The sequence below is a fragment of the Rhinolophus ferrumequinum genome, chromosome 28 (assembly GCF_004115265.2).
Source record: "Rhinolophus ferrumequinum isolate MPI-CBG mRhiFer1 chromosome 28, mRhiFer1_v1.p, whole genome shotgun sequence".
Taxonomy (NCBI): Eukaryota; Metazoa; Chordata; class Mammalia; order Chiroptera; family Rhinolophidae; genus Rhinolophus; species Rhinolophus ferrumequinum.
Window position 1 is genome coordinate 13,975,062 of NC_046311.1, and position 14,475 is coordinate 13,989,536.

Here is a 14,475-nt window from a genome sequence, read left to right on the forward strand (position 1 = left end):
ATACATAAAAAGGAGGAGAAAAAGTGTGGATATGAAAGTCTTTTGTGAACTGTAAGTGGCATATCAGTGTGGTCTGTTGTGTAGCTTTTTTGCCTCCAGGGCTTGGGCAGAGTTCCCGGGAGGGCAAACCCATCGACCACCATGAGCCCATCAGTTAATAACTTGTTCCCAGAGCCGTCCTCTGTCTCTACCAGGTAACAAGACCCTGAGAACACGGTAAGAGCAGGAAAACTTTTGGTGGCAGAGCCAGCAGGGTGGGCTTTGGGAGGCAGGAGGATTCCAGGAACCTGGGATTCTGGAGAGGGAAGACCTGCAGGTGGAGGGCAGCAGAGACAAATTTGCCTATTTTGCCTACTGCACAATTTTACCCCAAACTGGACATGACTGGATAGAGTATATTCTGAGATGTTTCACCAGGTGTCATGGGAGCTGTTTGCTCAACATTAACAAACAGCGAAGTGTGCTTGGTCTCCCAGTTCTGAAGGCCTTCAGCTAAAATCTGCGAGCGCCCGTTAGGAGAAGATCTAAGAGTTTCAGGTGGAAGAATTCAGAGTTTCTGGCTTGCTTCTATGATGCATTGCTGTATTAGGAGCTCTCGAGTATTTTGAACAACTCTGCTGTCTCCTACCAGAATGGTGTCAGTCAAGTGCAGTTCAGCAAAGGTGCAGTGGAGGGTCTGCCTAGCGCCAGGCCCTGGCCGAGGGACATGGACCGAGATGCCACATGCCCTGCCTCTAAGGCTGCCAACCCAAGCAAGGCGTGGCACTCTTAGGAATAGGGCGGCCGAATCACCTTCTCTTCTAGAAACAGAGTAGAGCTGCTGCTTCTTGGTTTAGGCGGGACTCCCCGAAGCTCCGTGCTGTGACAGGTGACAACTGGGCACCCCTTTGCTGTCCCTGCCCCCCTCAGAGTCCTGGGCAAAGGATGACAAAGGGAAGCCCACCAGTCACACGGCCAGGTGAAAACTTACAAGTCCAGAAAACTAAGAGAGTGTGAGGACAAAAATGTCAGTCGTCAGCCACTTTATCAACGGAAATGTGCTTCTTGGAAATCCAGAACTTTTCATGGTGGGCCACCTCCATTTTAACCCCCTGTGTAGTCTCACGGTCCCTTTAAGCATGCTTTGTAATGACCATTTTCCAGGTTCTGTTTCACATGACTCTTACCAGTAATGGTAAAAACAATACTTGTTAAAATCATTGTTTTAAACAATTGTTTGACAATAATTGTTGCTGGAGTATGAACGTGTTCCAAGAGACTACACCCATTATTTTAACTCACACAGGTTATGCTTGTGTCATCTGGTTGGGGTTCACTCCTTTCTCTCTAGTTTGACCTCAGTATCGTCCCCCAGAGCTGTGACACTGGGACCAGCTCGGGCGGTGCCCTGTGGGGAGCAGATGGCGCCTGCAGCCCCCTCCCGAGGTTTCCCCACCCGGCCCATCCTCATCTGGGTGAAAGACCAGAGCTAAAGGTATTGAATTTAACGATCACGTAACACTTAGTTGACAGAGGAAATCATACTTAGTCTTTGAGGAAATCTTTTTTGTTCAAACATTAAACAATAACGACAGTTGTTATAGGGAACAAGAACCGTCGGACAACATGGTGGGCAGTGCTGTCGCAATGACAGCAGCTGCCGAGCTGTTTCTTGCATCATCCCCCCTTGTGAACTTGGGGCAAAGTGTCACGACACCACTCAATGAGTGCGATTTGGCAGGTGGCTCAGGGAGGGAGCCAAGACAAGTCATGTGTCGGTGTAACAAGAACCACGGTCAAGGCTTCCAGCAGCCCGGACGGTTCCCTTCTCGGCCTGGTGTTCAGCGCAGCCACGGCCCAGTGTACGTGGCCTTGAACAGGACTTACTTGTGTTGATCTTCTGCAGAGAGATGTGCTTCTCCAGCTGCCTCCGCAGCTTCACCTCGGCGCCGTATTTGCCCAGGGTACCGTTGTCGGCGAGGATGAAGTGAGTATGGCCGCTGTTGAGCACAGAGAGCTTGCTGACGGGGCTGGACATGGTCTGGTCCACTCTTGTGACCTGGCAAAGTGCACAGCACGCGTCAGAGCTGCAGGCTTGGGTATCAGGACCAACAGCGGAAGCAAGAGAACATGTCTACGAGGTCGGATAATTAAGTCCACGAACTTGCTGCACCGATGTTGCTAACCTTTTCTGATATCAGAGGGATTATTCCTTATGAATTTGTACCAACAGGACAAACAATTAACCAAGTTGACTATTTGGAAGTGCTGAAAAGGCTGCGTGAAAATATTAGACGACCTAAACTTTTCGCCAACAATTCATGGCTCTTGCATCACGACAATGCACCAGCTCACACGGCACTGTCTGGGAGGGAGTTTTTAGCCAGAAAATAAATAACTGTATTGGAACACCCTCCCTACTCACCTGATCTGGCCCCCAGTGACTTCTTTCTTTCCTTTACCCGAAGATAAAGAAAATATTGAAAGGAAGACATTTTGATGACATTCAGGACATCAAGGGTGATATGACAGCTCTGATGGCCATTCCAGAAAAGAGTTCCAAAATTTCTTTGAAGGGTGGACTAGGCACTGGCGTCGGTGCGTAGCTTCCCAAAGGGAGTACTTCGAAGGTGACCGTAGTGATATTCAGCCATGAGGTATGGAGCACTTTTTCTAGGATGAGTTCGCAAACTAATTGTCTGACCTCATACATAGCAACAGCTTTATCTAATTGTGCTTTTAAGCCTACTGTCACTTCCCTGTCCTTTCTAATAAAGGATTTTTTTTTGCAAATTTTATATTAAATTAGAAAAAAACATTTTAGATGATGACTCCCCAGCAATTGTATGCCTGGGCATTTGTCACAGAGAAATGAAAACTTACATGAACACAAAATCCTGCATGTGAATGTTTATGGCAGATTTATTTGTAATATCCAACTGGAAACAGCCCAACAGATGGTTAAGCAAACTGTGGCCCATCCGTACCACGGAATACCTCTCAACAATAAAAAGGGACAGACTGCTGACACACAATAACCCGATCTCCAGAGAATTCTCGTGGCGTCGAAAAAGCCAGTCCTCAAAGATTCCGTACTATGTGATCCCACTTACATAACATTCTTGAAATGATAAAATTGTAGGCAAGGGCAGATTCTTGGTTTCAAGGGTTCAGGAGGAAGTGGGGGTGCGAGGGAAGTGGGTGGGTGGTAAAGGGCAACATGGGGGACCCTCGTTGTGATGGGAACCTCCTTTTTCTTGATTGTGCCAATGGCAGTATCCTGGTTGTGCGATTGGGCCATGGTTTTGGAAGCTGTTACCAAGGGGGAGGGAGAAAGGGCATATGAGACCTCGCTCCCTTATTTCTTACAACCCCAGGTGAATCTGCAATTATCTCAAAATGAAGACTTTGATTTTTAAAAATTGCCAGCGTCTGGGGAGAGAACACTTACATCCTTCCCGATCAGGTCTTCCTTATTTTCCACCATGCCCCATGGAGCGATTCCTATGGCACAAACCCGGCCTCGGGACTTGGAGGAGTGGTCCTTCAAGGCGTCCCCTACGTGGCTGGTGAGACCTGTGAGAAGCCATAGGCATATTTTTAGGCCCTTTCCCTCCCATCACCCCACCATTTGTGAACTTCAGGGACCCACTTCTCCAAGCTGCTCCCATCCCTAGAGAACAGGGTTGAGCTTCACCATGAAAGAAAGTACATCGAAAGTCTAAATTCATAAAAAAAGAAAAGAAAAAAGTGAAAGTCTGAGTTCATAATCACTAGTCGCCTTGCATTAGCTCCCAGAAAAGGGAAAACAAAAACCCAAACCAAGCCGGCTTACCAAGTTTCCGAGACTTAAGGCTGGAAGTACCTGGGGTGTCTTTGGCAGTCCCTGCTGCATTCAGCTGAAGTTGAGAGCCAGACTGTCTGGCATGTTCCTCAACCTCTCTGTGCCTCAATTTCCTCTCCCATACGATGGGGAAAGGACTGTCGAGAGCCTCCATGAAAACGAGGCTTATACAGGGCCCGCTTCAAGGAATGATGGATGGTGGGTGCCAGAAATGGCGACCATTACCACCGTCACCCAACCTGAAAACGAGCTACTGGAGAAAGACTTCAGTTCTGTTATACATATTATCAGGATGCAATACACTTCGGTTTCTGATCTTAATTATAGGCATACATTGTTCTGTAGCTGTTTGCAGATATTACGTTTTTACAACTGGAAGGTTTATGGTAACCCTGTGTCTAGCAAGCCTATTTTCCTAAAGGCTCAGATGATGGTTAGCATTTTTTAGCAATGTAGTACTTTTTAAACTAAGGTATGTACACTGTTTGTTTGTTTGTTTTTGACAGAATGCCATTGCACACTTACCAGACTACAGTCTAGTGTAAATATAACTTACATGCACCAAAGCACCAGGAAGCAGACACTTCCGGTGACTCGTTTTAGTGTGGCCCTCGCTTCATGGCTTGGTCTGGAACCCATCTCCCTGATGTGCGCCTGTATTCCAAAGGCCCAGGGGGCCCCCTGTGAGCTGGGGGACAGCCAGAGAAATTCTGCTCTTACCGGTACTGACCCCACCGGTGAAGATCCAGGCCCCGGTGGTCACGGCAGCCTTGATCAGGCCTTTCCCAAAGACCTGTTTCAGCTTGGGCTGCATCTCAAAGTTCTGGACGCCTCCGTGCACGGATATTAAGAGCTTGGGGAGCTCCAGCTGCCAGTCTTTCACCATGAGATGCAGCAGCGAATCTGGCTTGGTGTCGTAGGATACGCGGACATACTGCAAAAGAGGGTGTGGGGCTCAGCGCCCGAGCTCGGCTCTGCCCTACGTGTTCCGCCCGTCCAAGCAAGAGCGTCTGGCTTTCTCTCCCTCGGGTTCTGGGCCTCTGTGTGAGTCTGTGGCCAAGCGATGGAAGGGAACTTGGAAGGGTTGCCAGATTAAGCAAATAAAAAAGACCAGTTATTTTGGACTTTCCCTATGAACCATGAAAACTGTTTTAGTATAAGGATGCTTCATGCACTATTCGGGACATACTTATACTGCAAAATGATCCCTTGTTTATCTGAAATTCAAATATAACTGGGTGTCTGTATTTTACCTGGCAACTGTACCCTTGAAGGAATCAACTCCAAACCTGGCTCACGATGGTGTCGGGGGGAGGGGCCCAGTGGCCACACTGGCTGGGGGATGGAAATGGGGGCCGTGGCCCAACCTTTGGACTTGACCTTCCTCTCAAGCTGAAGAAGCTGTGAATGGCCGTGGCCCCTATGAACCACTTGTTTATGCCCGCGCCAGTATGTAGCGTGCCTTCCCAGAAGACCCTGAGTTGTGGTAGTTGGACCACAACTGAATTTTATTTGAACAATGATGTTGGGCCAGTGAACTAAAGAGACATGGTAAAAAGGGTCTGAATGGGCACAGAGGAGTGTTATTCAGAATTAGCTGAAAGAATCACAGTGTGGACGCCTCCCCTCTCTGGCAGGGCTCATCAGAAAGGCAGAGGGCGCCCCCTGTTTACACGCAAATGTGCAAGTCCTGGGTTTTCTTGGGCCAGCTGAACGCAGGCCACGGAGGCTGTGGGTGGACTCCAGAGCGAAGCATTTCCAGACGCTCCTAAGTCATTTGAGGAGGGTTGAAGGCCCACAGTTAAAAGGAAAACAAAACCAGACCCCAGACAACCCCCAAAAACAAGTAACGTAATTTCCCTCCCCTCCCTGGAGATGGACCGGTGATGTGGCTGCTGGGTTGGCCTATGGGTTCACAGTTTTGGCGTGGACTAAAGTGACCCTACACATTCTTTGTATAAAGAATGCCCAGTTTCCAAGTCTCGGGGCTCCAATGCTGAACGGATCTTGGCCGTGAACTATCTTAGGAAGATTGAGCTACTCCCCTGAAAGAAGACCCAAGTGTCTGCAGGCGGGGGTCTGGGACGCCGTGGGCTCCCTGGCATCCCTTGCCGAGGCCTCCCTTACCATGGCTTTGTTGGAGTACCCGCCACCCTGGAACTCCAGCATCCCATAGGAATCTGTGGGGTAGCTCTGGGTGTGTTTGCTGACACACCATTTTTCGGGCTGAGTCTCCACCTCTTCGTTTACCTCCCCACTTTTGCCGGATGGCACGCTTGGCAGAGGAGGAATATGCTGGTTGGTGAGCTGGCCACAGCAACACCTGAAATCACAGGCAAAAGTGAGTCTTCCTGTAACATTTTTTTCTCCCTTAACGTGAGTTAACCTGAACAAGGGGCAGACTAACACCTTACTTATGCAGCTTCACTGGGGGCAGAAATGCCACTTATGGTGGCCTTTTCCAGATAATCAGTGCGTATCTATTTACATGCTTGTCTGTTGTAAACACACATTGGATGGTTGCCCTTCCTTACTGGACATATTTGAACTCTTTTTGATGTCTTGACAAAGTCAATATGGGCAAGAATTACTGCATATTCTGTGACAAAGTGCAATCACATACTCCCTATATATTCGCCTCCCAGTATTTTCTAATATTGCAGAATTCACCTGTTACTTAGTGAAACACTTCTCTGTACAAGTAACATTGAAAGTGTATTTCTTTTGCTGCTCATGCTTTCGGTGTCAGATCTAAGAATCTTTTGCCAAATCCAAGGTCATGAAGATTTACTTACTCCTGTGTTTTCATCCAAGAGTTTTATAGTTTTTGCTCTTACATTCAGGCCCTTGATCCATTTTGAATTAATTTTTATATATGGTGTGAGGGAGGGGTCTAAATCTCTTCTTTCGCATGTTGATAAACACTTGTTTTCGCACCATTTGATGAAGAGACTATTCTTTGTCCATTGATTTTGACAACCTTGCTGAAAACTCACTAGATGCAGGGGTTTATTTCTGGGCTCTTACTTTTATCCCATTGGCCTGTATGTCTTTCTTTGGGGCTCCCTTTTTGACTTTGATTACTGTAGCTTTGTAGAAGTTTTGAAACCGGTAGTGAGCGTCACCTTACTTTGTTCTGATTTTATAGGATTAGTATGGCTATTCTGGGTGCCTTGCAAATATCAATCAACTTGTCATTTTCTGCAGAAAAGTCAGCTGGAATTCTGATAGGGATTGCATTGAACCTCGGTCAGTTTCTACTTCATGAATCTCAGTGCTCTATTATTAGGTATGTACATGTCTAGAGTTGTTATATCTTCCTGATTAATTGACCTCATTAGCACTATAAAATGTCCCTTTTTATCCCTAGTAACATTTTTTGGTTTTAAAAGCTATTTTGTCTGAAATCAGTACAGCCACTCCCACTTTCTATGTTGCTGCTTGCATGGGTGGGGCCTGGGCAGAAAAAGGGAGCCGTCACCTCTCAGATGCTCTCCCCTGGGTCTTGGCCTCAGCAATGGATATCAGGGACAGGATGAGAAATGCTGAATGCCTGTTCCTATTACTGGGGGGCGGAGGAGAAGGAACCCTGTGTTTCTGGCCCTACAACCTAGAGTGGAGTCTCCGCCTTACTGATCTGGGAGGAGGAAGCGGGGAGCACTCTTGGTTCAAATAGCACAGACTCAGCATTCCTTACTTAAGTTTTGTATGTTTTCCTGAATACATAGTTCTTCATTTGCTGTTGGCCCTTGGGACCATTTCCAGGGGCTGTAAATAGTTTGTTTGTTTGTTTGTTTAACCTGTGCTAGAGAATGCGTGGAGCTCACAGAAGGGCCTTGTGTGTGAGTCCCTGAAGCCCCTCCTGCCTCTTCTGCTGCCTAGCCGCTGGCTGTGTGGGGGTCCATGGAGCTGCCAGAGGCCCAGGAGGGCTGGCATAGATGGTTTCCCTCAAGGAGGGTCTGGGTGCTACTGAAATAAGGAGGGACATGTAGGTGCAACAAAATGAAGACTTTCATGATGATTGGCATTGTCCCATAGTGGTATTTCTTGCCTGGGGGGTCGGTAATCCCTGGGGTTTAAGTGGGGAGAGAAATCTGCAGCGTGGTGTGGAGGGCAAGCTTTGGGATGTAGGGGGCGCTGAAGTTGCCTGTGTCGAGTACATTGGAACCAGGGGATCTCTAAGGGTCTGTACACTCTGTGTGATCCCACCTGCATGGACCTCATAGTAGGAGACCAGGCAGATAAATCATTATCCCCAACCCTCCAAGCTTTTGCCCTCAGAGATGTGCTGTTTTAGCTGAATTCATCTGTGATCACTTTCATGACTTTGGACGGCTTTCTGCTATTTTCCAACAGACGCATTTTCATGTCCGGGAAGGAAATCGCTTGACGTTTTGTGTACAGAGTCAACCCTTTCATAAAATTTCATCTAGTTCCCTTCACCACTCAGATCTTTCCTGTAATGGAAGTTCATTTTCATCTCAATAACTTACGAGACTCGAACAAAGAGGCCAGGAAGTTACCCTGGAGATCTGCCGAAAGCCATCAGGGCCTTCATCTCACTAAGGTTAAGATAAGGAGACCGCTGTGGGCCCATCTGGTTATGAGATTTCACCTTCCGCCGAGTGGCGGCTGTTTGCACCTTAACAGAGGAGCTCATTCGTCCAAGTGACTTCCTAGCCGATGACTCACATGGGGAAAGATGCTGGCCGTCCTTCCTTCGTGGTTCCTCTTCCCCCGCCCACAGATACGAGAAGAACAGTTGCTGGCAACTGGTGGATAAGTGCCAAGTGTGACAATGTCTTTAATTATGGCTTCCATTTACCTGTTAGGGTCTTTGGTGCTGGGAATGATACAGATACATTCTCGTTTGCAAAAGGTTTTTTCTATCCAAGCTTTCTGTCCCTGGGAGAGAAAGAAGTAGAAATTAGACAGGTGTATTCCCCAGCCCTCATCAGAGTTCATTCTTTTACTTTTATAAAAGTAATATGCCTTTAACAGGAAGTCAGCTCAAACCATCTGAACAGACACTTCCCGACTGCCCCCACCCACCTGGGCAGTGATGCTGACCTGGGGCTCCCTTTTCTCTGAGGATGCCGCCTCCTGGGAGGGTGGTAGCAACAACCCAATGTCACCGAGGATGTCCCCAACGAGGTCAAGTCAAGGACAGAGGCCGCTTTTCTTGCTCCACAAAGAGTCCTGGCCCCAGTCCCGGCTGTGCAGAGATGGTCCAATCTGGGTCTCCATCCTTCTGGAAGAACTTGTGAGCCCCACCCAGACCAAGCCTTTCTGGGGAGATCTCAGAGTCAGCTGGTCTCTTGGCTTCTTTTTTAATAACGGGAATGACTAGAATTCTAATAGAACCTTCCCCAAGGGGCCTTTAAAAAGCAGCACCGTCCACTTTTCTCTCCAAATAATTTAATGAGTGGAAAGAAAGCGGGAACATCGTCAGCCCAGAAGAGAAAACTCAGCACGGCCCCTCCCTCAGAGGCCTCTGCTAGCGGGATGATCTAACGATCAGTGCAGAAGGCTGAAGGCAGCATTTTCTGTCTAGAAAGAACCGTGCCGGCCCTTTTGCATCACACTCCTCACCTCCCAGAGAAACTGGGAGAGCTTCCTTTATTTATTCTTATAGTTTTTGGAAGAACATAAAGTTCACGGTATTTGGACTAGATGCCTTTGACTAAAGACAAAAGAACTTTCAATAAATAGTGAACTCCTGTGAGAAAGCTACAATTTCCCAGAAATGTAGGATTCTAGGACTCGACAAGTACATCAATAGATTGTGTAATGGAAGCTGGGGTTCTCACTGTCGGAGAAGGGGGTTACAAATACGGCAAGTGGGGAAGGTTAGAATGAATCCCTGTAGCACTGGACTGAAATTGGAGTTATCGGTAGGAACCCACCCATGGTTTGTAACACATAGAGACAGAAATAAAAATAGATATCGCTATAGGTGTGTGTAGTCCCTCTACACACACAGACACACACACCACACAAGTAGTTATGACATATGCTATTACCTACTGCTTAACATAACCAATTGCTCCAAAACTTAGTGGCTTCAAACAACAGCCTTTATTGTCACAATTTCTGTGGACCTGGGATTGAATGTGGCTTAGTTGAGTGCCCCCGTCTCAGGAAGTCTCACCGGATTCAACCAGCTGTGGGTGGGGGCCAAGGTCTCATCTGAAGGAATGCGACAGGGGAGGATCCATGTCTAAACTCACTCACGGCTGTTGGTGAGATTCCACTCCTCTCCAGGGTTGTTGGCCCAGGGTCCCCCTCCGTTCCTTGTCACATGAGCCTCTGCGTAGGGCGGCCCACAGCATGTCAGGCTACCTCTCTCAGAGTCAGGGACGCAAGAGGCACGCACGGCCTCCTGAAAACTTAGTTTCTGAAGTGACATCTTATGACTTTTGCCATGTTCTGTTCATTAGAAGCAAATCATTCCATCCAGCCAACACTCAAGGGGAGAGATTATGCAGCGTAAGAGCCCGGCAATACGCATTTGATGGCTGAGGCGTCCGTGTCAGAAGACATCTCAAGGGAACATATTGCCACAGCTACTAGGGACCCCGCTAGATAAGGAACGAGGCTGCCCCACCCTTAAAGATTCCTCTTTCAGAAAGCCCTGGGTGACTACTGACCACTTGAGTGACCCCACTTCTCCCTTCTCATGTCCTAGTTCCAGCTCTTGGGCCTTAAATCAGCCAATAAAGAGGGGGCCGTGGAAACCCTAGACACTCCACCCCGGGGCCTAACAAAGGCAGAGCCCCAGTCTGGGCTCCCCCCCCCCAGTCCCCCCCACCATCCCCCCGTCTCTCTACCTATATCTTCACTGTGTGGCCCTCAGTGTGCCCTGTACACTCGGGGACCTGTGAGTAATGAGTCTTGTCTTTCAACGTTCCCTTGGGTTTTGCTGAAGTGCATCTTGCATTCGTGGTAAGAACTACAAGGGCTGGTCCAGACACAACATTCGCCCCAGAGGGGAAATGTCTGGGGGTGGGATCAATATGAATAGCACTAAGCCAGGCGAGGGCCTCAGGCGTTCTTAGCTGAGAGCGTCACTATGAATATTCTGGGACCGACACACAGTTACGCAGGCATGGATATCAGCAGGCTGGCATCATGGGGATCACATGTCTGTCACGCATATATGTGTATGTCTGTATGCGGTCCATTCATCCATTTCCTGACTCTACCCACTGACGGCCTAGCAGCAAAAACCTTCTCATTGCAGTGAGTACATTTAGTGCTCAAACACTGGTTTCTAAATAGCATTCTGCACCAAAAGGAACCAGGGATCTTTGGAGATATGAGTCCAGGACTGGGGCAGGGAAAGTACCAGAAGAGCCTGGAACATCTTGTGCCAGAAAGTAAAGTGGGAACTTATCAAAAGAACACAGGAGCCGCTTCGAAAGGGCTCCCACAGGCTTCAGCTGGGAAAATTTGATCATGAAAAGAAGTGGTCGCAATAAAGAATTTTAACCCTTTCACTGAAATAAGGACCCATGAATCCACACTGATATAAATCCACACATAAGGGAGATGGAAAAGCTCTTTTTCCCATGGAAAGTCACGTCATAAATGCAGAAGGAATGATGGAATTAGAAAAATCACCATTTGGCAACCATCAGGAATCTTTCATGAATGCTAAAAATGGGTGAAAATTTGAAGAGTCGCAGTATACTTACATAATCTCAAAGTATCTCCTCCCATATTCTGTTCTTTAGATTCCACATATAAGTGAAATCATATGGCATTCGTCTTTCTCAGTCTGATTTACTTTACTCAGCGTAATACCCTCTAGGTCCATCCATGGTGTCGCAAATGGTAATATTTCATTCTTTCTTATGGCCGAGTAATACTCCATTGTATAAATGTACCACAATTTCTTTATCCAATCATCTATTGATGGGCATTTTGGTTGTTTCCATATCTTGGCTATCGTGAATAGTGTTGCAGTAAACATAGGGGTGCATATATCTTTTCAAATTAGTGTTTTGGGTTTCTTTGGATGAAGGGATTAGGAAGTACAAATAGGTAGTTATGAAATAGTCATGAGGGTGTGAAATATAATATGGGGAATATAATCAATAATATTGTAAAAATCTCTATATAGTGTCAGATGGATACTAGACTTACCAGGGGGATGGATCACTTCATAAATTATATAAAGTCCTAACCGCTATGCTGTACACCTGAGACTAATATAAAATAATACTGAATATCAACTGTGATTATATATATATATATATATATATATATATATATATATATATATATATATATATATATAGTCATGGGATATAAAGAACAGCATAGAGAATATAAATACAGTCAATGGTATTGGAATAGCTATGTATGGTGTCAGATGGGTAGTAGATTTGTTGGGGTTATGATTTTCTGAGGGCTGTAAGTGTCTAATCACTGTGTTGTTTTATACACCTGAAACTAATTTAAAAAATAAAAATAAAATAATAAAAAAAAGTATCTCCCATAGATACTCATTAATTCCAAAGGGGAAATTAGTAACTTGACAGTGGAGAAGTCTGGTGAACACCACCTACAACAAAGTGGGAATCACCAGGAATGGAACAAATATTTCCCGTGAGCTTGCTAATAAAATGCACTGAGAACAACAAAAATGCCAAAAATGCATAACCTGGAACTAATCAGGAGGAAATGTCAGACAACCCAAACTGAGGGGCATTCTACAAAAGAACCACCCTATATGCTTCCAAACAGTCAAGACCATAAAAGAAAAGGGAAGACTGCAGAAGGGGCCTATGGACAGTAGAGACACGACCGTGGAATGCCCTTGGATCTCTAGGCCCCACCCACCCTGTAGGTCCCGCCCCTCCTTCTCAGCTCCTCCCACTGCTCCCTGTCTAAGCCCTGCCCCCTTTCTGCCCTATAGGCCCTTCCTCTCAGGCTCCTGAAGTAAGAAACCAGCAAGTGGGCACTTCCCAGGAAATTGAGTAGGAAATCAGAAAACCATTGTCCGGCCGCTGAACAACCAGGCTCGGGTCCCGCATCATCAAAAGGGGGAAATGTCACCTGCCCTACAGGATTGAATACGCTGAGGTGGGTGAGGAACTTGGAAAGCAGTGACGAACCTCTCGTTTTATTAATGTCTGTTCTGTCACAGGTAGTGTTTCCATGCCTCCGTCACAGACTGTCCCCAATCTCCTCGGGTATCTGTGACCCCTCTAGGGACACTGGCCTTGCGTCTTGTCCCCCAAACCCAGGAGGGGGCTCCTCAGTGCCCAGTGCCAGCCCCTGCTGGCGTCCATCGCCTGCCCCAGCTCAAGCCCCTTCCCTCTGCTTCACAGAAAATCCTTTTTACTCCTAATGAAAAAGCTAGCATGGGGCTAATTCTCTAGTGGGAAAAAGGACTCTTAGTATTAACAAGGGATTGTTTAAAAAGTTCCCTTAAGAAGACTGTCCTCGGTTCAAAATTCCAAGGCACTGCTGTCTCCAGAAATGTTCTAGAATCTTCGGAGGACGAACAAAGAGGTCCAAGAGCCACTCTTTGCCTGCAGTCTTCTCTGGGGAAGTGACACATCACGTCGTCACAGTGGTCCAGTCTGTTCAAATGTCCCGTCTCCAGGGAGGCTGACACCCCACGTCACCCCAGCCTCATACCCGTCGTCCTACTGCCTTAATCCCTCTCTCCTGTCCCCCCCAGAAGCCACCGCAGCCCTGTTCTCAGCTGCGTCCCCAGGGCCTCCGGGAGTGCCTGGCAGAGAGGAGGGGCTCAACACCCAGTAATGACTCGGCGAAGGAAGAAATCGCCTGGATGGCCCGTTGCCGGGCTCCCGTAGCACCGTCTGAAGCAGCGTGTCCCTTGGGCCCACGCCCGCCCAGCGGAGCGCACGCAGAGCAGAACGATGGTCACCCAGGTCTCGGGGCTCAGCCTCCTGAGTGAGTGGCTGCTTAGTGATGCAGGTGAAAGGCAGTGCGGGAGGACCCCTTAGCCCAACCTTCCTCCTTCCTCCCACCCGCCATGCTCCCAGGGCTGAGTAATGCCAAGGCAACGACAGAGCCAGGGGACCTTGCGGAGCATGTCCTTGTGAAATGACAGGAGACCAGCGCTTCCTGTGTTCATCAGAAACCCTTTATATCCTCCACCCACATCAGGCCAGGGCGGTGGAGGGCAGACAGAGTGTCACCGGAGCCTCCGCGGCCCTATGCCAAGGACCGCGTGCCCGCGGGGGCCACGCTAGGCTGTGGGACCGGAGTCAGAGGGGACAGTGGGCAGACGAGCTGGGAACTGGGGCTGCCAGCTCGTTTGGGTTTTTCGTTTTTGTATTTGGTAAAGAAAGGAAAAAAAGAAAGAAACATCTACTACAAACATGACCAAGGTCACCTTTGTACAGTCTGGACAGTGGTCACCCACATACTCATTGTCCTGTTATTCTCTGGACTTTTACGTAGATTTAGAGCGAAGGGCGTGAGGAAGGGTTCACAGCCAGTGTCGACCCCTGGGAGAAGTGCCCTGTGAAGGGGAGCTGAGAAGTGGCCGCAAGGAGTCAGGAGAATTTGACACGTGCTCAAAGATGGAGATGACCCTCTCATGAGGGGTTCAGTGGGGAGCAGGATGCTGCAGGGGAACAGCCCTGAGAAGGCTGGGACTGGGATGGGGG

General features: G+C 47.9%; 1 protein-coding gene across 1 annotated transcript in view; it reads right to left on the reverse strand.

Annotated features, from left to right (window-relative positions):
• The window catches only part of TRPM1 (transient receptor potential cation channel subfamily M member 1), a 48,807-nt gene extending 38,795 nt beyond the window's left edge, over positions 1 to 10,012 (reverse strand). The window contains exons 1-5 of the mRNA XM_033100092.1: positions 8,649 to 10,012; positions 5,951 to 6,146; positions 4,544 to 4,757; positions 3,431 to 3,555; positions 1,867 to 2,038 (exon numbers count right to left, since the gene is read on the reverse strand). Coding sequence (XP_032955983.1) covers positions 1,867 to 2,038; positions 3,431 to 3,555; positions 4,544 to 4,757; positions 5,951 to 6,146; positions 8,649 to 8,788 — 847 coding nt within the window. The 5' untranslated portion in view covers positions 8,789 to 10,012. The remainder of the gene's footprint in view (positions 1 to 1,866; positions 2,039 to 3,430; positions 3,556 to 4,543; positions 4,758 to 5,950; positions 6,147 to 8,648) is intronic.
• Between the last annotated feature and the right edge of the window lie 4,463 nt (positions 10,013 to 14,475).